Below are 23798 nucleotides of genomic sequence, written 5' to 3'. Positions count from 1 at the left end.
ATGTGATTTGCAGAACGTGCTTTGTGTAGAAGTTAAGATGCTGTAGTGGGAAAAGGACCACAGAATACACATGATCATGCACCCATCTACAAGAGGTGCCAATCAAAAGTTGAAGGGATGAAATGTGGTCGGTGACAGATTGGTTCTGGATTGAAGCCTTGGGCACAGAGACTCAGAGCTCCAGGACTGCATGCTGGCAGTTCTTAGAAACATTGCCCAAACTGTACAGAGGCTATCATTTCAGAGCATGGGGATCTTTCTGTTTTCCAACATAATGTCAGAATTTTCATACCCCTTTGCCATGATGTAAAAGGGTTTCATAATTTCTTTTTTTCAGAAGTCTGCAGTCCTTGGGAAGGAAACACAGAAGATAGACTATGCTACACCATGAATGGCAGCGCCGTCCTCTGAAGACAACCTCCCGCCCTCCTAACTGGAAACCCGTGCTTCTGAGTTAAGTATGACACAGTAATTACTCATGCAGCCCGGGAGGATTCCAAGTCTCTGCCTGTTTGCAGCGCCGTCTAAAAACAATCAACTCATCTTTCAAATTTGACCAAACCACAAATGGTCTGAGAACTCAGTTGTCTAATAAGGATGTTCATTTTGGCACTCAGCAGCTTACGCATGGCTCACAGATGGCTTCTGTCTCATTGTGTATAATCCAATCATCCTGCGCTATTGAGTCTCACGCTTGGTCTTCAGGAGTAATTGAAAAGCTCACGGTGACTGACGATTGCCTCTTCTTCCAGATGTCGTCCATACAGGAGCATGGCTTTCACCACCCCGTTGACGTAGGATGTGACATGGTCTCCTGGTCAGAGTTGCTCCAAGCAAGGTAAAGAAAGATAACTTCTCTTCGTTCTCTTTTTGTTACTGCCTGGCACTGGTGTAAGCAAATTATGTTCTATAAATGGCCTTTCTTTCCGTAGCAACTTGTTTCACTTTTGACTGGGTACCCTGCAGAAAACATTTTGCAACACTCTTGTTCATATGGTAATGGTGGCAACACGGAGGCACCCATGCCCAAGAAAGGATTCTAAGACATTTAAAGAAGAAAAGCCACAAGATGTTTTTATGAAATAGTGGTTGTTTTGAAGGCACAGGCAGACTTTCTAGTATTAACACCTGCACTTCTGCTCTTCTTCTCTGAAATCATGACAGTTTGTCCTCAATCTTTCTTTGGCAGGATGTGGCTTTTATTTTTCTAACTTCTGAAGGACATATAAGATTTTAGAGGCAAAGCATTGAAACATTTTAAGCTGTAGGTATGTTAGTTTTCTTTTTTTCCTTGAGGCCAGTGGTTAATAGTTGTATTTTATTTCAGTATAAAAATATTCTTTCTTTAAAAGAAAAAAATCAAAGCACCTAAAACAAGGAAAAACAAGGAAATCTGCAAAGTCTGGAAGCAGCTGGGTAAATTCTCATGGGCTTTGGGCTTCCAAAGATCTGGCCTTCAGGGAATGCCACTCTGCAGATTTTTACTTAAAAATTAATTTAGGATTTCAAATTAGTGCTGTGTTCATTTTAGTAAAATATCAGCACTAGGTGTATATCCTCACTTTTTTCTGTTCACTGCCATCATCACAACATGGTAAGAAATGTTAAGTACAGCAACAGCTAAGGGGAAAATTTATACATCAGTAAAAATATTTCAGGGAGAGTATTTTTTAAAAACTTGTTTTAAAAAGATTTTAAACTGTTCCTAATTTATAGTTCTGGGATTGAACTAGCAATGATAATAATTGCTGGAGAGATAATAATTGAAAGATAACATCCTTTCTCTTAAGGAGCTTACATAAAGACACACATACACACCACACACACACACACACACACACACACACACACACTTCTGGTGTAAATGCCCAGGTAATTGCTGCAGTTTTTCACATTTTTAGAATCCCAGAGTTTTATATGTGAAATCACAACCTTAGAACATTAGATCAATAGTGAGTATGCTCAAACTAGGTGAGTTGTTGAAAATCTGAATTCTTTTGCTACATCCCTGTAAGTTATGAGTTAACTTTTCTGAAGTCCTGTTCAGTGTCACTATCATCAGCACAGGAATCACTGATATGCTCATAAATCAATAGTAATAGCAAAAGTGACCTTTTTTCTAAAGAGAGTTCCAAGACCCAACAAATATTTATTGAGTGCATACAATGTGCCAGGCATTGGGCTAATTAAATCTCCCCTATCCCTACATTTCAAATGAGAGAAAAGCTGACTCAAGGGAAAGAGTCATGGCCAACGGCCATTTAATTAATTTGCTGTCTGGGGAAATTGCACAGGAACTGGGAAGAAAGCCCAGGTATGAGGACAGCTATGCTGTGCGGAATACAATGCATTTGTTGTTCAGAACTCCAGTGGAATACGCGTTTTATAAATACAGTAAACTCATATAAGATAACAACTGTAAAACAAATGTTCATGTAAAAATGTCAGAGGCACAACACATTCCTGCATTTCCTAGTGACTGTTGACCTGATGTGGAGATTTTCACCCATACAGACATGAACAGAGGAAACTACTATTAGCAGGCTGGATCTTGTGTTGTCATACCACAGGTGAGAGAGCTTGCTTTCATGATTACATTGGGCATTGGTGAAAGAACCAGGCAGCCGGCTGTCACATGGGGAGAAGTAGAGGGCTAGGCAGATATAGCACTTGTGCTGGGAATTTTACACATGTGCTGAAAATAAAACTCCCATGAGATTTTACAGATGGGTCAAGCAACATGCAGAGTGTAGTGGCCAATGTCACACACATGCCAATGAGGAGCTGGAAAAGAAATCCTAGTGTAACTGACCCTAGGGGCCACATTTATAATAAACTGACCAGGGTTCTCACTAAAGTGGGTTTTCATTTGTTTTCTTCTCTTCAGTCATTATTATTAAATATATATTGTATTTATTGAACACTTAGCAAGAGCTAAGCATCATTTTTTTGTGGCTGAAGAATTAAATGTGATTAAATCACTATATCTGTCTTTGAGAGTCTAGAGAAGCAGGAACCTCCATAAATAAATACACTACAACCAAAACCGGTTTGGCTCAGTGGATAGAACATCAGCCTGGGGACTGAAAGGTTCCAGATTCGATTCTGGTCAAGGGCATGTACCTTGATTGGGGGCACATCCCCAGTAGGGGGTGTGTAAAAGCAGCCGATCGATGATTCTCTCTCATCAATGTTTCTAACTCTCTGTCCCTCTCTCTTCCTCTCTGTAAAAAAAAAAAATCAATAAAATAGATTTAAAAAATAAGTACACTACAACACAGGTGATCCAATCTGGAAGACATGTGCACAGCGATATGAATGCAAAGAAGTAGAAAGGGAGGGATTCTGTCCTTAAGTAGGGGGTGGAGTGTGACCATGATATTGGGCTAGACATTGAAGAAGAGGCAGTATTCCTTCTGTAGAAAAGAGAAATGCTGCTCTAGTTAATGGGAGCACTGAGAACTTCCAGGTTTCATAGACTTAATGGAGGAGGTTATTATAAAAGAACCAGGCCCAGGTTTCACAGGGGAATTCACCTAAATCTGCAAAAGTCATATACTCCCAAGACTACTGAAATTATTTCTGAGTATAGAAAAAGAAGAAAAGCCACAAGATGTTTTTATGAAATAAGCATTACACTATCAGCTACACTTTGGTTAATCAATAGCAAAAAAATAATAATTTTAAGAATAAAATGAACAGGAAGTATGTAAAGAGAAATTGAAATATTTTTGAAAGATACAAAAGTACGTTTGAATATATTTGGAAATCATTCTGAGATAGCATGAGTAACCATTATAAAGCTAAATTTATTTCTATTTTAATAATAAATTTAGCATGACCCCAATAAAAATAACAAATTTGCTCTATGAAGCTATTCAACTAGATTTTGAAGTTTATATGGCAAAATATAGCTAAAATTAGCTAAGAGAAGACTAAAAAAAGAACAATGAGAAGTGAGCATATTAAAACTTATTATAAAGTGTCCAAAATTAAAACAGTGTGATATTGATTCATGAATAGATAGAAAGACAGAGAGAACAATGAAAGAAAATAGAAAGCTCACAAATAGACAAAATGCAAATGGAAATGTAGTGATGACATTTTTAAAATGTCAGGATGTGACAGAGAGCAAGGAATACAAAGAAAATGATGGGAATATGTAAATAAACACAGAAGGTATCTTGTAGTTGCTCAGATTAGTCAAATTTGGGACAATTTTAGCATCAAAACTATAATATTAATGCATTATATCATATAGATAATATAAAAGTCTAAGGGTTACTGAAAATAGACAAATAAACAATAAATGCATATTTTCAAGAGTAAGAAGGAAAATCTTTTTTATGGAAAAATGTGTATTAATATATGGAAGAAAAATATAAAATAAAACAATTACCATTTTACACACCAATGTAATAATTAACTTAGACAAGGTACATATATCAACAGATACTAAAACCAGGGGGTGAAAAGTTTTTGGGAAAGAAGATATTCGCATAGTCTCAAATGCTGCCTCACAGATTACTTATGATTTACAAAGAATAAGCAGTATAATTAAAGTAGAGATCTGACAGGTGTCACCTTTACTAAGTGATCAAACTGACCATCACCAATAATGAGACAAAATGATATTATGTATCCCCTCATGAGGTACAATGGGAAATACACAATATTACCTTTGTAGAATTCCTCCCTAAAGAATTTAATCAAGAGAACCGTCAGACAAAGTATGACACTAGCCCGGCCAGCATGGCTCAGTGGTTGAGCGTTGGACCAATAACCAGGAGGTCATAGTTTGATTCCTAGTCAGGGCATATGCCTGGGTTGTGGGCTCGATCTCCAGTGTGGGGCATCCAAGAGGTAGCCGAACAATGATCCTCTTTCATAATTGATGTTTTTATTTCTCTTTCCCTCTCCCTTTCTCTCTGAAATCAATTTAAAAAAGTATAAATTAAAAAAACCACAAAGTATGACACTAAAGAGATACAACAACCAAATGTAACACATGAATAGTTAATTGATTCTTGTATTCTCAAATTTTTACTATATATATATATTAATATACAGACTACATATTATTTATCCCATACAAACTTGCAACTAGCGCTAAATAAATTCTAGAGCTCTAGTGGACAGTATAGTGAACAACACAGACAACAATATTGTGTTAAAATCATCACATTTGCTAAGAGACTGCATCTTAATTATTCCATCCACAGAAAAAATGATAATGATTAGAGATGCTAACCTTATTACCATGGCAATCGTATTACAATATATAAATGTATTAAATAAAAGTTTATATTCTAAATTTATACAATGTTATATATTTCAATGAAAAATGATAAAATGAATTTTAAAATAAAGAATGAGCATAGAAGGAAACTCAGGATCATGAAGGAGGGGAGACTGTGGGACAAGGAGGGGAAGATACTGGAAGGCAAAACGGGGATGAGAATGATGGGCAAAGAGAGAAGAGATTTGGTGGACAAAGACAAGTCTACAGGCTGAGAGTAGGAGGGGCTAAGGATGTAGTAAGGAGCAGAAGGGACATTGGGGTGTGGGATTCTGAAGGTCTCAGAACCCTGTAGTCTTGGTTTCCTATGCCCTCTTAGGCCCAAGAGTCTACTCATGTTTTAGGCAGTTAAAAGAAGTACGTTCTTGGTAAATCTGTGAATTTGGTCCCGTTAGCCAAGGTCATTGTATGTTCTGTACTACCTCTCTTCTCTTCTTGCCTTTAGTAGAGGGCTCCTTCTGTGCCCAAGCCAAGTAAAAATCTTGGTAAATTAGTCGTTCAGAGAAAATGAATAATCCCAAAGTGTTAAAGTGTTGGCTAAACAAGACAATTTTTTAAAAGATTCATAAGGTAAAAGAATAAACTGAAAAATTCCCTTGTGACATGCTAACATTTTTATTATATTCACAAGAATATATTTTTAAAGACAGCTGTCAGAGGGAAGGGCACAGTAGGTTCTGGATGAAAGAAGTTGAAGGAATCAGCCAAAGAACAAATATGAGTAACTCATAGACAATAGGAGGTAAGAGTGGGGTGGGGTAGGTAGAAATAGAAGGGGAAAGTGGGGAGACCTGTAATGGTGTAAACAATGAAAATAAAATAAAAAGATTAATAGTAAAGTTCAGCACATTTTCATGTGTTTATTGGCTTCTAAACATTTAGTCATATAAATTGCCTATTTATATACTTTATTCATTTTTCTATTGATTTGTTTGCCTTTTTTATTTGTAAAAAATAAATATTATGCATTATAAATATCAATCCTTTGCCTGTGACATATGTTGCAAATGTTTTATCCCATTCTATTTTTTGGCATTTAAGCCTATAATGCATTTGAAGTTTATGTTGGTACCTGGTACAAGACTGGAATCTAAAAGAGTTTTTCTATTTAGAAGTTAAATTTTTTTTTATAATGCTATTTGTTGAATAACTCACCTGGTTCCTATTTATCTGCAATGATTTTTTTTTTCTTAAGCCTCATTATGTGGTAGGGTCCATTTTAGGATCATGTATTATGCTTTAGCCTATTGTTCTGTGAATTTGTATACACAGGCTTAATTATTATTGTGTTATCGATATTATGTAGTTTATGGTTCATACTTTTGGAAATTTCTTAACCATCTTCATTTTTTTCACTATTTTGACAGCTGAGATTTAGAAACATTTTATCAAGTGAAAATATAAATATTGGCATTAAGGAAGTTTGTTGGGGGAGATGAAGGGTATGTGCTATGAATTTATATACTGCATTAACCCTTGATGTGGTTTTGCAATATGTCAGCTGCTCCAGTCAGCACATTTCCATGTTCACGTTGAAGTCCATCCCACCCTGTGGGACTCTAGGCAAAGCAAGGCTGGCCAGCACTATCTAGTAGTCATTCATCATCTTTTGTTTGTCAGGCTTGTTACCAACAACCATGTGAAGAAGACCAGCCTCTTGGAGCTCACGCCTGTCTTCTCTGCAGGTTGTTTTGCAAAACCTTCTTATAAGTGTTATCCGCTTCTGCTCTGTGTACTACGTGGTTCTGAGTCTGGGCTGCATGGTGCTCAGGTAAGTGGCACATTGTCTATGAAAGGAATTTGCATCCATACTTGACTTGTCTTTATGAAATAGAGGATGCAGATTTTTTAAATGGTATCTTTCCTTATTTTTCTTTAAAGTAAAAATGAGCAAATGTGCCATCTTTGAAAATGATGTCTGCATACAATTACAGAATTAGTTACAGCAGAAGATGTAAGCTTAAAGGACTCAGATCTTAGACCAGAAAGGGATTTCAGAGACTAATCATTTCAATTTACAGATAAGAAATTAAAACCAGAAGGTTCAGTGACTTGCCCAAAAGCACACTTAACAACTCCATCAGGATTAGAACCCGGTTCTTATTGTTTCCAAGCCCTATACTCTTGCCACAGTATTGGGTTCTCCTCCCACATTTGTTGGCAGGGACTTCCAAGATTACAGGGGAGGCCTCAAATACAATGAAATACACTCTGTGGACAGTATGGACTTAATTGGACAAAGAAGAAAATGCAGATAAAGAGGTTGTTTGGCTGCCATTCAAGTCAGCCAGTTTAAGCAGGTAAAGTTAATGACTTCCTGTTGTATGTGAAGAGCGATGCACAAGACCTTGATGTGCAAAGTTATGGAGTGCCTCCTCCAGCGTAAACTATTTTCATTTGTAACATCTCCAGGGTGGATGAGTTGGATGTCCTGGCACCATTTGATTTCCAAACAAATCCCTCCTGGGCCAACACAAATTATAAAGGTAATCAACTTTAATTTTCAGTCTTTGTCAGCGAGTGAACTAATTGCCTCCAAAAATCAAAACAGTTTTTGTTTTATAAAATGTTTTGAAATATCAGGAATTTCTCTCAGCCATCTGCATCTTATACCTGACTTCAAAAATGAATATGGAAAAGCACTATACAATTTTTAAGAGGCTATTTCTAAAAGACAGAATGGGATGGAGTAAGTGGAATAAGTGGATCGTGTTCTTATTTCAATTTTTCTTTGTTGGTATTATGGGCAAACCTTTGTGTATTAAGCGCTTTTCAAAAATAAAAGGGAGAATGGCTTAGTGTACTGATGTAGAAACACAAAACGATGTAGTTTGTGAGATATGAAATGGGTCAGCCAGTGAAAGATAGGACAGCGACGCAGGCCTATTGGACAAGGCTGTGTTTTCACAGAGCAGAGATTAGTGAAGATCCCAGGATGCCTGGCACAACCTACAAAGTCCTTTCCTCTCACAGAGCACTAACATTTGTACAAAGATATCAATAAACCTTCAACCTATTAGAGCTTTAATTTGGGGCTCAGGGAGATAAGTGCCATGACTCTTCAAAGTTGTTACTGTGTGAATCCAGACTTGTTTAATCTTGGAGATAAAAATGGATGAGCCATCTCAGAACCTTGGGCGTGTATTTGGGGTCAAGTTTCTTGTCTGGTTAAGCAATTTTGTCATCCAAGGAGATGATGTTTAGGAAGGACATGAAAAGGGTATTGCAGAAAGTACGCTGCAAATTGCTTTCATTTTCAATTAAAATCCTCCCAACAACTTTTGGGGGTAGATAAATAGTACCCCACTTCCCAACTTATAGAAAAGGAAACCGACTGAGCCAGAGGTTAAAATCCTGCTCACGGTCCTATAACTCGTAAGCTATACAGCAAAACTAGGACACTGGTATCTTGACTTCAAAATTTGTACTACTTCCTTTAGTTCAGTGGTTCTCAACCTTTCTAATGCTGCGACCCTTTAATACAGTTCCTCATGTTGTGGTGACCCCCAACCATAAAATTATTTTTGTTTCTACTTCATAACTAATTTTGCTACTGCTATGTATCATAATGTAAATATCAGTGTTTTTCGATGATCTTAGGCGACCCTGCTAGCGGTTCTCAATCATCGTGGCAGTAAGAAGGTTGAGAACCATTGCTTTAGATCATACTTTTTCTCATATCATAAACAAAGGTATTTTCTATCAATATATGCAAATAAAGCTTGTGCAACACTAACATCACTATCTCTGAGCAGCTGAGAGTTAACCTATAAATTCTGTAAACACTGATAAAAAGCCATCTCTATTTCTCTCTTTTTTAAAAACTTCTCTTGGACTGTGGGTGTAGTGGTTGGAGCCTCACAGGAGAGGCGAGGGTGGTTGGTGTCAAAGAGGGGATGGAAACCAAGACCCTGGACCACCTCCCGCCACCCTCCAGCAGGTCCAGGTCTGTCGTGGCTTTTGGGAGGAGCTGCACAGCCCCCCTCTCCCATCACTCTACCTTGAGACCAGCCATATTTCCATCTGCTGAGCTGCAGTTGGCAGAGTCATGTGGGTGTTTGTGTATAAGAGAGAAACAAGACAAGGCCAACAAGGCCGCCAAGGTGAACGGTTATCCACGTATTTCTAGGCCAGCATTGAACCAAATAGCATTCCTGACTTACCATTCTGCCCTGAACCTGAGAAGAATACTAGGTGACCGGTTAATAATGCGAATTTTTTTTTGAATAGATGGAGTTACACATGTTGATATATATGTGATTTGATATGTATGCTATTTTGTTGTATTGACAGCAAGCTTCAAAACTTCATATATCAAATTTGCTGAAGGTGTTAACATCATAGGTATTTTTACACTTAAAAAATGTCATATTTCATGCCAAAAAAAAAAAAAAAGAACATTTGCTGGAAGTTATAATTCATTACTTTATTTTGAAGAAAAGTGCTGCTGAATACTTTGGGAAGCTTATGGTGTACATACTCCATCTCAAGATACTTGTGAGTACTGGTTTAAACACTTTAAAAGTGATGATTTCGATGTGAAAGATAAAGAACGTCTAGGTTAACCAAAAAAGTTTGAAAACCAACAATTACAAGCATTATTGGATGAAGATGTGTGCCAAACTCAAAAAAACAACTTGCAGAAAGATTAAATGTTGCTCAGCAAACAATTTCCGATTGTTTACAAGCAATGGAGAAGATTTTAAAGGAAGGAAAATGGGTGCCACATCAACTAAACGAAAGATAAATGGAAAACCAAAAAGTCATCAGACCTTGGGTGTGGCCCTCAGTTGGGAGAAGAGCCTATGCCTCTGACTAAGGCCAGATAATTCTGGAAGTAAAGAAAGTAAATACAAGAACTTCAAACTGAACAAAAAAAGAACAACAAAACAAAACTCTATTGTTGAAATTGTTATAGATGTCCCCTCTTTCCTCCCAATAACCCCTCCACCTGTCAACCCCCAGGCCTTCACATGACTATTGTCTGTGTCCTTGGGTTATGCATATATGCATATATGTTCTTTGGTTAATCTATTCCCTAATTCTCTGCAATAATGTGGGGCTGGGCCTGGTCTGGGATAGGACTGGTCTTTGTGGAGCTCTGTGAGCCACAGTGCAGGTAGGAGTGGGAATGTGATGGGAAGAGGTGTTGTTCATGAATACACTTGCTTCCACAGGCTCAGTGTTAGGGGGACAGAACACGCTGAAAAGAACTGCATTTCCATACGATAGAAAAGGAACTAGTATGACTTGTCCATTCAACTTTTGAAACCTGTTCCATTAAATTAAATAGAATTAAAGAGGAGTATGTATGAGGCCTTTACAAACAAGGGCACCTGGGACTTGCACTTGGTGAGTGAGTGTCTTGCTCAACCAGTAGGCAATCACTGGGTTGCTGGTTAATAAATTACTTCTGCATAACAGAGCATAATGTGATTATTTTACTTTTTTTTTTTTAATATAAACTATGGAGTTTACTTGCCCAGATTTATCAGTTTCTGAATTATAAGAATACACCAATCATTTGCTGTTTTAAAAGGAAAAAGAGGTAATATTTATGGAAAATGACATCAATACTAAGGCATCTTGGTAGCATATCACATCTATTTGTCTCTTTAAAGTTCGATGGCTCTCTTCTTTAAAATCACTATAAGATTTCAAGTTCCATATCAAAGCAAAAGCGAAAGCTTGACCTTTCCCATTTCCAGACTCTTAGAGATTTGTGGTCCTGACCTGTACGTGGTCCTGGCTCTTTATACATGTTCAGGGAAACCGCTCTGAGACAACGGGTGGATTTAGGAGAGCGCCTCCATCCACAGGAGTCATTTATGAGGCTTTCTTTCATCCATGGTTATCGGTTATGTTTCCCAGGTGACTATCTGAATGTACCATTTTATTACAAAGACTCAAAAGAACTTATTTTCAAGTTAGGTAATGACTGGTACCAAAGAAATGTTATAATCCACTAAACTTTAACATTTTTTTTTTATTTCTCAAAATGCAGAATTGAATTTTTTCATTAGTTTTTAATACATCTTAAAAATAAGACTTGCAATCCAATTAAAGATAAGCATGCATTGGTTACATAGTAACTTTTCTTTATTGAATTTTACCTTCTAAAATGCTAAGTATGAAGAATGTGAAACAGAAATGATATAGTTATTTTCCTATAAGTCTAAGGTTTATAAAGAGATGAAAAATATTAAAATTTTCCAAATTTGAGGATTGTTAAGAGAAGGAATATTAAGAAAATTTCTATCAAGATTGTTTTGCAGAATAACTTGTAATGGTCCTGTTACCAGTTGCATTTCAGAATTATTATTATTATTAATTACTCTAATCCCAAATAATTACATTCTTCCTTTCATTTGCAGTGCTGTTAGTCTCAGCTGAGATCATCTACTTCGTTTGTGGGTTGCTTTTCATTCTGGTTGTGGAAGAATGGGTTTGGGATTATGCTATTTCAGTAACTGTTCTCCATGTTGCCATCACTTCAACTGGTAAGCAAAATAAAATGAAGGCAACAAAATGTATTAAGCCTGATATTGTACCTAAATTGCTTCGTAAGAGAAGAACTTCATTGCATGCATAGCATACTCTGATGACTCCAGAATAAAAACTGATGAGGGAAGATCTTTACTCTCTCCCCTTACGCATCCTGCCTGCAAAGCTCTTCTACCCCTTCCTCAGCAGGTATTGCCTGGTTACATCTTCCAATTCAAAACTGTACCGAAATGCAGGGGCTTCCTATTCCCCTTTCACATTCAACTTGTCATTAGCTTGTACAGGGTTTGCTTCTGTTGGGAATCCCTTCCTTTAAAATCCTTCTTTAAGGCAGAAGTTGACCAAAGACTGGGAGCTGGAACCCAAGGTCTGTACTTGGAGGCTTGCAAACTTCCCAACACCAGTTAGTTATTGTAACAAGATTATTGGGTTCTTAGACTAAAGGCTATTTATTTTCACCTGTGATCTATGGAGTTAGGAGAAAATGGATTCAAATTCAAGTTCCACTTTTTTTTGTGTGTGTGTGTGTCTAGTCTTAGGCAAGTCCCAATATGGCTTATATTAGTTGCCTCTACAAAATGGGAGATACTTAGTCAAGTTCCAACAAGAATGAGAAATTGTCTGACACAGTGTCTAGCATATAATAATTTCTGAGTAAATGATAAATGTCATCGATTCCTTCAAAATCTATACACCATTGTAACTTTTTCTCCCTTGTCTTCTATTATTTTTTTTTTATTTTTTTATTGATTTCTGAAAGGAAGGGAGAGGGAGAGAAACATCAACAATGAGAGAGAATCATTGATCCACTACCTTCTGTATGCCCCCTACTCGGGATCAATCCTGCAACCTGGGCATGTGTCCTCGACTGAAATTGAACCCTGGACCCTTGAGTCTACAGACCGATGATCTATCCACTGAGTCAGACCAGCTAGTGCTATTATTATTATTTTTAAAAAGCATACTAGTCTAAGTATGGATGGTAATCAATCTCAGTTGTAATTCAAATTTTTTTATTATTTGTTAACAACTTAAATCATTCATTTTTTTAGTGCTTTCATTTAGTAATTGTGTAACCAGTCTTTAACTTAAGAACGCACAATTTCCAAATGAATTGCTGCACTCCAGCATCACTGCTATTGGAAAATGCCAGAATATCAATACCCTAGCATCAATTTCCTGAGACAAACTCTTTCAGTAACTTGGAGGACCATTGAACTCTCATCACCTTAAATCTCTGTTTTATTTTAGGTCTTACTACTTCCTGGAAGACAGCCATAGGATATGCACAGCAGGACGTGGGGGCATAAGGTGGCTCAGCCTTAAAGATTGAGATAAGCAATTGGTTCTGGACCCAGAGAAGTTACAAGTTAATTGTCTAACACATGGTACATAGAAAATGCTTAACAAATATTGCTCAATCGAACTGAGTTCAGAGTGAAGTGGCTCGGAACTTCAGAGACAGCTGGACATTGAGGACACAGGAGAGTCTTAGGACCATCTCTGAGGCATATTTTTTGGTTCTCTTTCCATATGAATGGCAGTATGTCTTTTTAGTAATACAAGAATAAGAGAAACTGTTTAATTTCATTTTTTTCTCTGCCCACAAATTTCTCATCTGAATTTATCAATTATATATCTAATAAAAACATTAACCAAGTGAACATGGGTTTTTCTAAAGCTTTTTCTTCGAGTTAAGACAGGTGTTGACCACAAAATATTTTTAGGTTTCCTTTTTTCCAGTAAGTTTGGAAATAGTTTTTTTCTAACTAGTTTTATTCTTAGTGATGAAAAATAGAAATGCAGTGCTTTACCATATGTTTTTCCCTAAAGTTGAGTTTCTGTTTATGGTACCAGAATTACTAATATTACCTACTAATCTCTTCATAGATGTTTAATTCTCCACTTACCTTGCATATCCAAGTATTGGATGTATACTTTTCTCTAATATTGTTAAGCACATACAGAAAATATGTGTACAAAGTACTCATATGTTATTTTGTATAAATCTTTAAAAGATATAAATTTTTGTATCCCATTTTTAATTCTTAATCCTCACCTGAGGATATTTTTTCCACTGGTAAAAGAGAGAGGGAAAGACAGAGAAATATAGATGTGAGAGAAACACATCAATTGGTTGACTCCTGTACATGCCCTGTCCAGGGCCCGGGCTGAGGAGGAGATTGCAACTGAGGTACGTGCCCTTGAACAGAATCAAACCCTAGACCCTTCGGTCTGCAGGCTGATAGTCTATCCACTGAGCCAAACTGATTAGGGCTCAAAGATATAAATTTTTAATAAATTGGGGGGAAAATACATATGCTATAAGTGTAAGTGGAAAGATTTCCGCCCCCCCCCTGGAAAAACAAGAACTTATTTTTTTTGGATTTTATTAACATTACAAAATTTACTGAGCCGTAGCCAGCTCAGTCACATAAAAAAATGTCACCTCGCCGGGACCGGTTTGGCTCAATGGATAGAGCGTCGGCTTGGGGACTGAAGGGTCCCGGGTTCGATTCCGGTCAAGGGCATGTACCTTGGTTGCGGGCATATCCCCAGTAGGGGGTGTGCAAGAGGCAGCTGATCGATGACTCTCTCTCATCGATGTTTCTAACTCTCTATCTCTCTCCCTTCCTCTCTGTACAAAATCAATAAAATATATTTAAAAAAAAAAAAAAAAAAAAAAAATGTCACCTTGATATGAAAGAGAGTCCGCTTTGGCATAATGGAATGGCCAATAGAATTTCTTAAAATAGTTGGCTGACTATTTTAGTTTCAATAACCAGGGTTGGATTACTCAGAGGATAGTTGTCAAATGATGTCTGAGGTAACCTTTTTTGTTTTCCCTTGAGTTAAATATTTAGATATAAGAGAATAGTGGCTAACAATCTAGAAAATTCTCTTTGTCTCACACTTGAAGGGTCTTTGTGTGAGGAAGTTGTGTGGGTCTTTCAGGCTTCTGATTCACTAAGGGCTCTTTTAAAAATATATATTTTATTGATTTTTTACAGAGAGGAAGGGAGAAGGACGGAGAGTTAGAAACATCGATGAGAGAGAAACATCGACCAGCTGCCTCCTGCACACTCCCTACCGGGAATGTGCCTGCAACCAAGGTACATGACCTTGACCAGAATCGAACCTGGAATCCTTAGTCCACAATCCGACATTCTATCCACTGAGCCAAACCAGCTCGCTAAGGGCTCTTACCTCAGGGCCCTTTATCTTCAATGATGTCTGATTCTCACTGCCATAAAAGGAACATTGGGTTTATGTAAGGCTGGATTAATCTTTTAAAACAAACTGGAATCACTGGGCCATTTTTATACAACTAAATAGTTCAGGTAGGTGGAATTCTAGGTGTTTATTCTAGGTGTTTATATCCTAAGAATTTGCCCTAAGTCAGAGGTAATTGCCTATACTGAGAATTCATGCTGCAGAATATAGTTTATCAAAAAAATCCTTTTCTTTTAAATTATTTATGTGTTTGTTAGACATCATTGGTAGCCCTCCAAGTGTTTAGTAAAGTGGCACCAAGCTTAAAGGATAGAAAAAAGGCAGATAGTAACTTCTCATAGGTGAGAAAACGGGTGTGTGGGTAAAACCAGGCCAAGGTTGTCAAAAGTCTTTGAATTGTGGAGGGAAGGCAGGGGGGAAGGGTAAGAAATCAACTAAAGGACTTGTATCCCTGCATATGAGCATGAGCAATGGACACAGACAACAGAGGGGTGGGGGCGTGTGCTGTGGGGCAGGAGCAGGTAGGGAGAGGTCATTGGGAGAACAGGAGACATCGAAAACTTTTAACAACAAAGAATTTTTAAAAATGCCTTTGTGTTGTGAATGTTTGCATTTTTTTAGTATATGTATTTCTAAAACCCCAATTATGAAGCACCTTGTTTATAGGACAAGAAGTTCTAACCAATCTTATAGAAATAAATTTCATTGTGTAACAGTTGATTTGACTGAATGTGTAGAGAAATGTAAAGCTTGTTCAAGAAGTACGATTTATCTAGTGAAATAGAAATATTTATTAGTGAATTGGTTGAGTTTTGAAGTCTCTAACTTTTCAGGATGATTTTGTTTTTTAGAATTCCATATTTAACAGCAATTTATGACAACTAAGATTACACATTTAGAAATATTTCTAAAGATTCTACATTACAGCCCTAGCCAGGTTGGCTCAGTGGATAGAGCATTGGCCTGTGGACTGACGGTCCCAGGTTCACTTCTGGTCAAGGGTTAAGGGCACATGTCCAGGTTGCAAGCTCGATCCTCAGTAGGGAGCATACAAGAGACAGCTGATATATAATTCTCTTTCATCATTGATATTTCTCTCTCTCTCTCTCTTTTTCTCTCTCTCTCTCTCTCCTCTCTGAAATCAATAAAAATATATTTAAAAACACACACACAAGATTCTACATTACATAATGGATTGTTACACAGACCAAAAAAAAAAAAAGTTTAATAATATGAAAGGCATGGCAAAATGTAAGGTGGAAAAAATTACCTAAAAATTGGATTTTTCTTTATAAGTGTTTGTGTCAGACAATAAAGTGGGCCTTTACTGTAAAGATGTTAAGAATAACTGGCTTGGCTGCTTGATCCCAGCGTTTCCTACACATTTGGTAACAAAGCATCAATGGCAATATACAGAAACAGAAAGCCCTCGTGTGCTCTTGCTGTTGGTATTTCATTGGGTATGAATATAGCTCAGCTTGAGTGAATGTGCTTGTTGAGATGTTAATAAAAAGCTTAAGAACAGGAAGATTAAGGTTGTTGGCACATGAAATAATAGTGGCTACAGAGAAAAATCGGTGACCTTGTGTTGCTATTTATTTTATACCCTCATCACACTAGCAACTAGATAAGGGGAAGTTTTTCTAACATGCCTTAAAAATATTATGGTTTGATTCAAAGACCCACTCTTTCCCCCCTGCTATTATGATAACGTTTTTTGGTTTTTATTTTGTCTTGTTCTACTTTTATACAAAGGAGGCATTTGTTAGTTTTCTTTCTTTTATGTTGCAACTTTTTTTTGGTTCTTTTAAGCTGTGATAGCGATGGTAACTTATGCTTTTAATTTTGTTCGACATACACAAAACAAGCCAGCATCTGATCAAAAGTGTTACATAAAAATCTTTCTTAAGCTATTGAAAGGTGCTTTGATGATTTCTTCCCTTTGGTTTGTAGAATTAGGACTGAACTTGACTCTAACTGCTACCGTTGCCATCACTCTTCTGTGGTGAAACTACTGATATTTGCTTTTCTGTATAAGAAAAAAATGTTTCCTAAACGATGTCTGCTATTTGTTTTAAGAGTTGTTCAGTGGGAATGTTGTCTAACTGTGTGTGAATATGAAAGCGTTTATTTTGTTTGCTGATGGCTTTTCTTTTTTTGTCTGTATGTTTTTTTTATTTTATTTATTTTTTCTCAGTAGTCCTTAGTCAATCAAAGTTTATTGACTCTTTTTTTTTTTTTTTAATTAACATGTCATTGTGCATCTATAAAGTCCTGACCAGGGTTTCAAGAGTGTCTGCAGTGGGTTTTGGAAACAGACTTATCATTATTGATTTGGGGCTTCTTAGAGATAAATGCAGTTCACAGTTAATTGTTGAGGTCTAATATGACTGACCATTTAAAATTGAATAACAGTGTACAGTTTAAAACAATGTCAATTGTTATACCTTGACATTCTATTTAAAACATGAATTGTAGAGATAACTCAATGCAAATTCAACAGTTGTATTTGTATTTTAATTACTTCAGCAAATACATTTATATAATGAAAAAATTGGGGGAAAACATAATTAAACATATTTTCCAAGTTAGTAGCATGTTTTCCTTTTGTAATTAGAGAGAAAATAACCTTATAAAATATTTTTAAATGTCAACAACACAGACAAAAGGCAGGTCTGAAGAACTAAAAAAAAGAATCGAGAATTGTGAATTTATTGGCATGTGCTTTGACTTCATTGCCTTTAAATTTCTGAGTTTTAAGAGTACCTTACTATGAATTTGACAGAAGCATGGACCTATTATTCCCTGAAGGTAGTTTTGAATTTCAACAATTTACTAGCCCAGAATATATACCCACTCTCTCTTAGCTGAATCTATAAATTATTCTATTTCAAATGCTATGTCAGTTTCAGGCACATTCTCTTAGTCATGACAATTGTTCTTATTCATAATCTCTCCAATGAATTATTCATTATTGGTAGTTAACCAAAACTTCCCTTTCATTACTAGCAGGATCTAGCTTAATTTCAATGATATGCGGAGGCCAGATTTTAGCACAGTTTGTTCAAAGACAACTTTATCTATCCATACCTGGATGGTTTTTTGTACAGAGAGGAAGGGAGATAGCAAGTTAGAAACATCGATGAGAGTCATCGGTCAGCTGCCTCTTGCACACCCCCTACTGGGGATGTGCCCACAACCAAGGTACATGCCCTTGACCGGAATCGAACCCGGGGCCCTTTAGTCTCCAAGCCAACGCTCTATCCACTGAGCCAAACCGGTTTCGGATACCTGGATGGTTTTTAACAAAACAGCTGAATTAATTTGCCTCAGACTTTCCATATTATTATATACATTGTATGAGAGCTAAAATGTACTATTTGTTCATACATTCAAAGTTGAATTTATTCAAGACACTTTATAGCTATGAAAAGAAAAAAGAGAAGTGTATGGAGAGCAGAAAAATTCTAATAAAGAATTTATGAGCAAAATGTTGCAAACTCATAAATGCAGTGTTTCTCAAAGTGTGTTTTGAAGAATATTAGTTCTGAAAGATGTTAATAGAGCTATGCAAGGAAAATAAAAGTTGTATTTGTATCAAAAATTTTTTTTATTGATTTCAGAGAGGGAAACAGAGGTAGGAATACCAATGATGAAAGAGAATCATTGATCGACTACAACCTGCACACCCAGTTGACTGGGACTAAACCATGACCTCCTAGTTCATGGGTCGACACTCAACCACTGAGCTATAGAACTAGGCAAAAGTGGCATCTTTAATTTGTGGAATCCTGGGTTTAAGTGAAACAGGCTTATTATTTCAGGATTTCTCAAAATCTTTACTATTGTGAACTTGACCTCTCTAAGCAGTAGCATACCTTATGCATGGTTTCTCAAACATATTTGACCACACTTTAGAAAATGCTAATGCTGTAGTCGGCAATCTGCGGCTCTCGAGCCACATGCAGCTCTTTGGCCCTTTGAGTGTGGCTCTTCCACAAAATATCATGGCCTGGGCAAGTCTATTTTGAAGAAGTGGCGTTAGAAGTTTAAGTTTTAAAAATTTGGCTCTCAAAAGGAATTTCAATCGTTGTACTGTTGATATTTGGCTCTCTTGACTAATGAGTTTGCCAACCACTGTGCTAATATATCATATGCAAAATATAACACAGGAGAATGCAGATTCAAAAGGATAGCAAATCCCTCTAGCCAAATTGGATTCTATTATTATCACACAGTATTTGTTTCTATGTCAGAGCATTACTTATGAAATTATTGTCTTTCAAAAAAACACAGTGTATATTTCTTTCCTTATGATCTTCTAATACAGTGCTTCTCAAAATTTCATGTGCATTTGAATCACCTGGAGATCTTGGTACAGTGTTGGTTTTGGTTTAGAAGAGATGTGTGGAGCCTGTAAGTCTGTATTTCTAGCAATTCATGTGAAATGCCCATGTTGCTGGTTCATGTTGCTACTTTGAGTAGCAAGATCTAAGTGCTTGGGACTACAGGTGTTTTTATTTATTTTATTTTTTTTAATTATTATTTATTTATTTTTTATTGATTATGGTCTCACATAATTGTCCTTATTCCCCCATTCCCATCCCAAACCCCTCCCTAGATATGCCCCACCCCCGTTGTCCATGGCCACTGGCTAGGCCCATATGTATGCACACAAGTCCTTTGGTTGATCTCTTCCCCTTACCCCCATCCTCCCTTACTTTCCCTCTGAGGTTTGAGAGTCTGATCGCTGGTTCTCTTTTTCTGGGTCTGTTTGTGTTGTTCATTATTTCCTCTAGATGTGTGAGATCATGTGATCCAAGAAATACCCTTGTAAGAACCTAAAGTGCAACAAGCCATAATGGTTATGCTGAGAGGCAGATGAATCAGTCTGTAGTGAGTTCCTTTCTGGGCCAACAGTTCTTGTGCGTCCCAATTTCAATGCCAGATAGTTCCTTATGTGTACATGCCAGCCATGATATTTCAGATCTGGTTGATGGACAGATGGTGGTAATGCAGGTCCGCCTGTCTCTGGTTTGGTCTTGGGCATCCTTCAGCAACCCGCAGCTGCTGTCTGCTGGTATGCTGAGGCGTCGTCAGGATCTTCCATCTCTGAATTGTGTCTCTTCTGTCTTCATGGCTGGAGTGCTTCTGTCTATTCCTCTCTGTTACAGAATTCCAGATGGTCTCTGAGTTGTTTTCTGGGAGTCCGGGTGAGGGGCCGCGAACCTCTACAGGTGTTTTTAGGTTGTATGTCTCTGTACTGCCAATTCTATGTTTTTATAACATTGTTTTCTTTTAAAAAATATATATTTTATTGATTTTTTTTTCCGAGAGGGAGGGAGAGTTAGAAACACTGATGAGAGAGAACCATGGATCAACTGCCTCTTGCACACCACCCACCAGGGATGTGCCTGCAACCAATGTACAAGCCTTTGACCAGAGCCCTCAGTCCGCAGGCCAACGATCTATCCACTGAGCCAAACCGGTTCCGGCCATATCATTGTTTTCAATAAATATTTGTAAGATTGGAATTACAACTGAGATGAGTTAAATTTATTTATATGTATCTTAAATATTTACCACTCTTTAATATAGTTTAAATATCTCCTGATACAATAGACGTGCATACCATGGTTACAACTAAAACATAAGCATGGGGAAAAGGACAGAAAAGTAACACGCATTCCCCCACACACTTTCCCCTCCTCACCCCCCCCCCAGAGACAGAGACACACATACACAGGCAGGCATATGCACATACTCACACACGCAAACATTTTGGAAAACAATTAGAAATTAAACAAAAGCAGCTCTAGAATGTTTTTCCTAGATGATTCTTTTAATCCTAAAATCTACTTCTTTCATAAAGATAACTACTAAGAAATGTCATGCTAATTATATGTATTCCAAGTGACATTCCAAAGATGACTTTGTGTTAATCAGTTACTGATGAGGTAATTTAAGCTTTTCATGGATATGTAAGTATGAAAATAGTGACTGTCTCCCTTGCTTCTTCCTCACATTTACTTATTCACACAAATGTTTGTCTTCCATCCCTTAGTCTCATTTTTTTCTGTTAATTTCCTCCAAAATGTTTTGTCCTAGAAGTATAAAAATATGTAACTCATCAATATCAGTCCAAGAACTACAAATTTCAATTATTAATAAAGATTATTTTCATCTTTAAAAGAAGGCAACATAAGATTGCTCTAAAAGGGTCAGCATTATGATCTTTCATTCTCTAATAACACCCATTGATAGCATTCAGAAAACAAGTGTCTTGTTAGAGATACAACAAAAAATCCTGCTCTATGAAAAATGCAAATATTGAACAGATTATGAATATACTGATGACAAAGTCTGTTCCTATGGAAGCTCACACACATGAAAGAAATGTACAGAAACACTAAAACTGCTAAATAAATTGTAGCTAAAAAAAGATTTGGTTGATTAAGTCCTTATTAATATAATGAGAATTAAGTTGCACTGGCAAATTAGAATAACAATCTCTCCAGACTCAGAAGACCTTAATATCTCCTCACATTATAAGTAGCTTAATTAGCATGTTTGTTTTCAGGATTAGGAATCCATCTGCTCAGGTAATTGTTATTGTGTTAATCCTTTTCTTTATTATTTTGTCCTGATCACAAAAATAATCTGTGTTTTCTTTTTTACTCATTAAAGTGATGATCATTAGCTATTTGATGACACCACTTAAAAATACAGTTAGGTTGCATATTTTAGCTTAAAAATAGTGTGTATCAGACATATCAAATACTCACTTTAGTTTTTTACTGCTTAAAAGTATACATAAACTTCTCAAAGGCCAAGCATCAAATCCATTTTCTTTTCTTTTCTAATGTCCCACTAGAATCCTAAGTTGGTAGAATCCTATCTGCTATTTTGATGCGTATTTTGTATATTTTTTAAAAGGTAATACTTTTATGTCCTTTTATAATAACCTTTTCCTAAGTATGCTTTAAAGTTATTATACCATGTTATATTGTAATATAAATCAATTTACATATCCTTTAATGTTTACTTTAAATATTTTCCAAATAAATGAACAATATCTTTACTTTTGCTGATAGTGATCTCAATCTATATCTATAAAAGCCTAAGCAGCCATCAGACCTGTCGCTATGATGCGCTCTGACCACCGGTGGGCAGAAGCTCAACGCATTCTCAGGTGATACACCCAGACCAGAGAGGAGAGAGCCCGATTCTGGGGTGCATCAACCAAGAACCACCGTCTCAAAATCCGGGACCTCTCAGGGATGTCGGAGAGCTGGGTTAGGCTCAATCCCTGCAAGCCAGGCCAAAGGAGGGACCCCACCAGTCCATGAATCTGTGCACCAGGCCTCTAGTGCCAGATTATTATGACCTCTGAATGGCCAGATTATTATGATCTCTGAATGCATAATAATCTGGCCACTCAGTGTAGACTGACCATAGAGTTGGGGTTTTAAAATAAGGTTTTTCCATGTATAAGAACTGCATTGTGGGTAGTTATAATAGAAAGAAGAAGAGGACTTACTAGCCAGAGTCTGAAGGCCACTATCTCATGGTTTCTTGATATATTAAGATTTGAAAGCTTTCCCTTATACATAAGTACACTGAGGGGCCAGATAATTATGCATTAAGAGATCTTAATAATCTGGCCACTCAGTGTGTGTGTGTGTGTGTGTGTGTGTGTGTGTGTGTGTATTATTGTTATAGCTACAGTCTAAATATTAGACTCCTATCTAAAATTTGATGGGATTTTTTTCAATTGATTTATCTTAGTAGTTGAATTGATAAATTCAAAAGCTGTCTGGTACCATTCTAGAGCTATAAAATTATCATATAGAAGTGACAACATATATACTGTGAGATAGAAAGTTTTATGACATTCTAAGGAAAAGCAAGGCACTTTCTAAGGTTGTTGTTTCACAGACTTTAAAAACTTGAATTGCTAAGTAAATAAATCTATAACAACAGCATCCATAGATATAGCTGTGGTTAAAATGTCAGAAAAGAGAGGAAATACAATCTATGGAGAAATGCAATTCATCATATGGAGAAACGTAATTCGTCAAAAGAAAATTTCTACTACAGAAAAGGGCTTCATAAAAATTGTAAATGTTTGGGAATATTTCACATTTTAAAAAAATATATTTTTATTGATTTCAGAGAGGAAAGGGAGAGAGAGAGAGAGAAAAATAGAAATGTCAATGATAAGAGAGAATTATTGATTGGCTGCCTCCTGCATGCCCCACACAGGGGATCGAGCCCACAACCCAGGCATGTGCCTTGACTGGGAATCGAACCATGACCTCCTGGTTCATAGGTCTAAACTCAACCACTGAGCCATGCCGGCTGGGGATATTTCACATTTTTAATATAGGAAAATAAAGTTACAATTTTCCCAGGTGTTATGCATTATTTACCTTAGCTGTTTATTTTAAAGTTTTCTTTATTCTAGTCCCCACTCAGGAGAGATGGAGCAGCCAGGTCAGTTTTGCTGCTTTGTGTATGAACTGATTTTTTTTGGTTTGTTTTCTAAAGCTATGCTCTCATATAGTACAATACAGGGCATGTGTGCACATAATTGAATTCTATTTTGGGCTACGTAAATGATGTATTAGTTTCCTATTTCTGCTGTAACAAATTGTCATAAATTTGGTGGCTTATAACAACACAAATTCATTCTGGGGTTCTGGAGGTCTGAAGTCTGAGACAAATCTCACTGGGTTAAAATCAAGGATGAGGCCTTGAC

At 36.8% G+C, this 23798-nt stretch overlaps 1 protein-coding gene across 1 annotated transcript; it reads left to right on the top strand.

Moving 5' to 3' along the window:
• The first annotated feature begins 365 nt into the window (after positions 1–365).
• Positions 366–13537, top strand: TMEM244 (transmembrane protein 244). The gene is made up of 5 exons (XM_045573007.1): positions 366–838; positions 6920–7070; positions 7712–7785; positions 11674–11799; positions 13055–13537. Exons 2-5 carry the CDS (start codon positions 7060–7062, stop codon positions 13111–13113), a joined length of 270 nt encoding a protein of 89 aa, XP_045428963.1. The 5' UTR covers positions 366–838; positions 6920–7059; the 3' UTR covers positions 13114–13537.
• The last annotated feature ends 10261 nt before the right edge of the window (positions 13538–23798 follow it).

Source organism: Pipistrellus kuhlii, unplaced genomic scaffold (assembly GCF_014108245.1).
Source record: "Pipistrellus kuhlii isolate mPipKuh1 unplaced genomic scaffold, mPipKuh1.p scaffold_m20_p_5, whole genome shotgun sequence".
Classification (NCBI taxonomy): domain Eukaryota; kingdom Metazoa; phylum Chordata; class Mammalia; order Chiroptera; family Vespertilionidae; genus Pipistrellus; species Pipistrellus kuhlii.
The sequence above is the reverse complement of the archived record's forward strand: the minus strand, read 5'-3'. Positions and strand labels throughout refer to the sequence as shown.

What these genes read in the sequence shown, in the direction of transcription:
- TMEM244 (XM_045573007.1), top strand. An exon ending in GGCCAACACAAATTATAAAG is followed by an intron (nt 7,786 to 11,673) that starts GTAATCAACTTT and finishes TTTCATTTGCAG; the next exon opens with TGCTGTTAGTCTCAGCTGAG. An exon ending in TGTTGCCATCACTTCAACTG is followed by an intron (nt 11,800 to 13,054) that starts GTAAGCAAAATA and finishes GTTTTATTTTAG; the next exon opens with GTCTTACTACTTCCTGGAAG.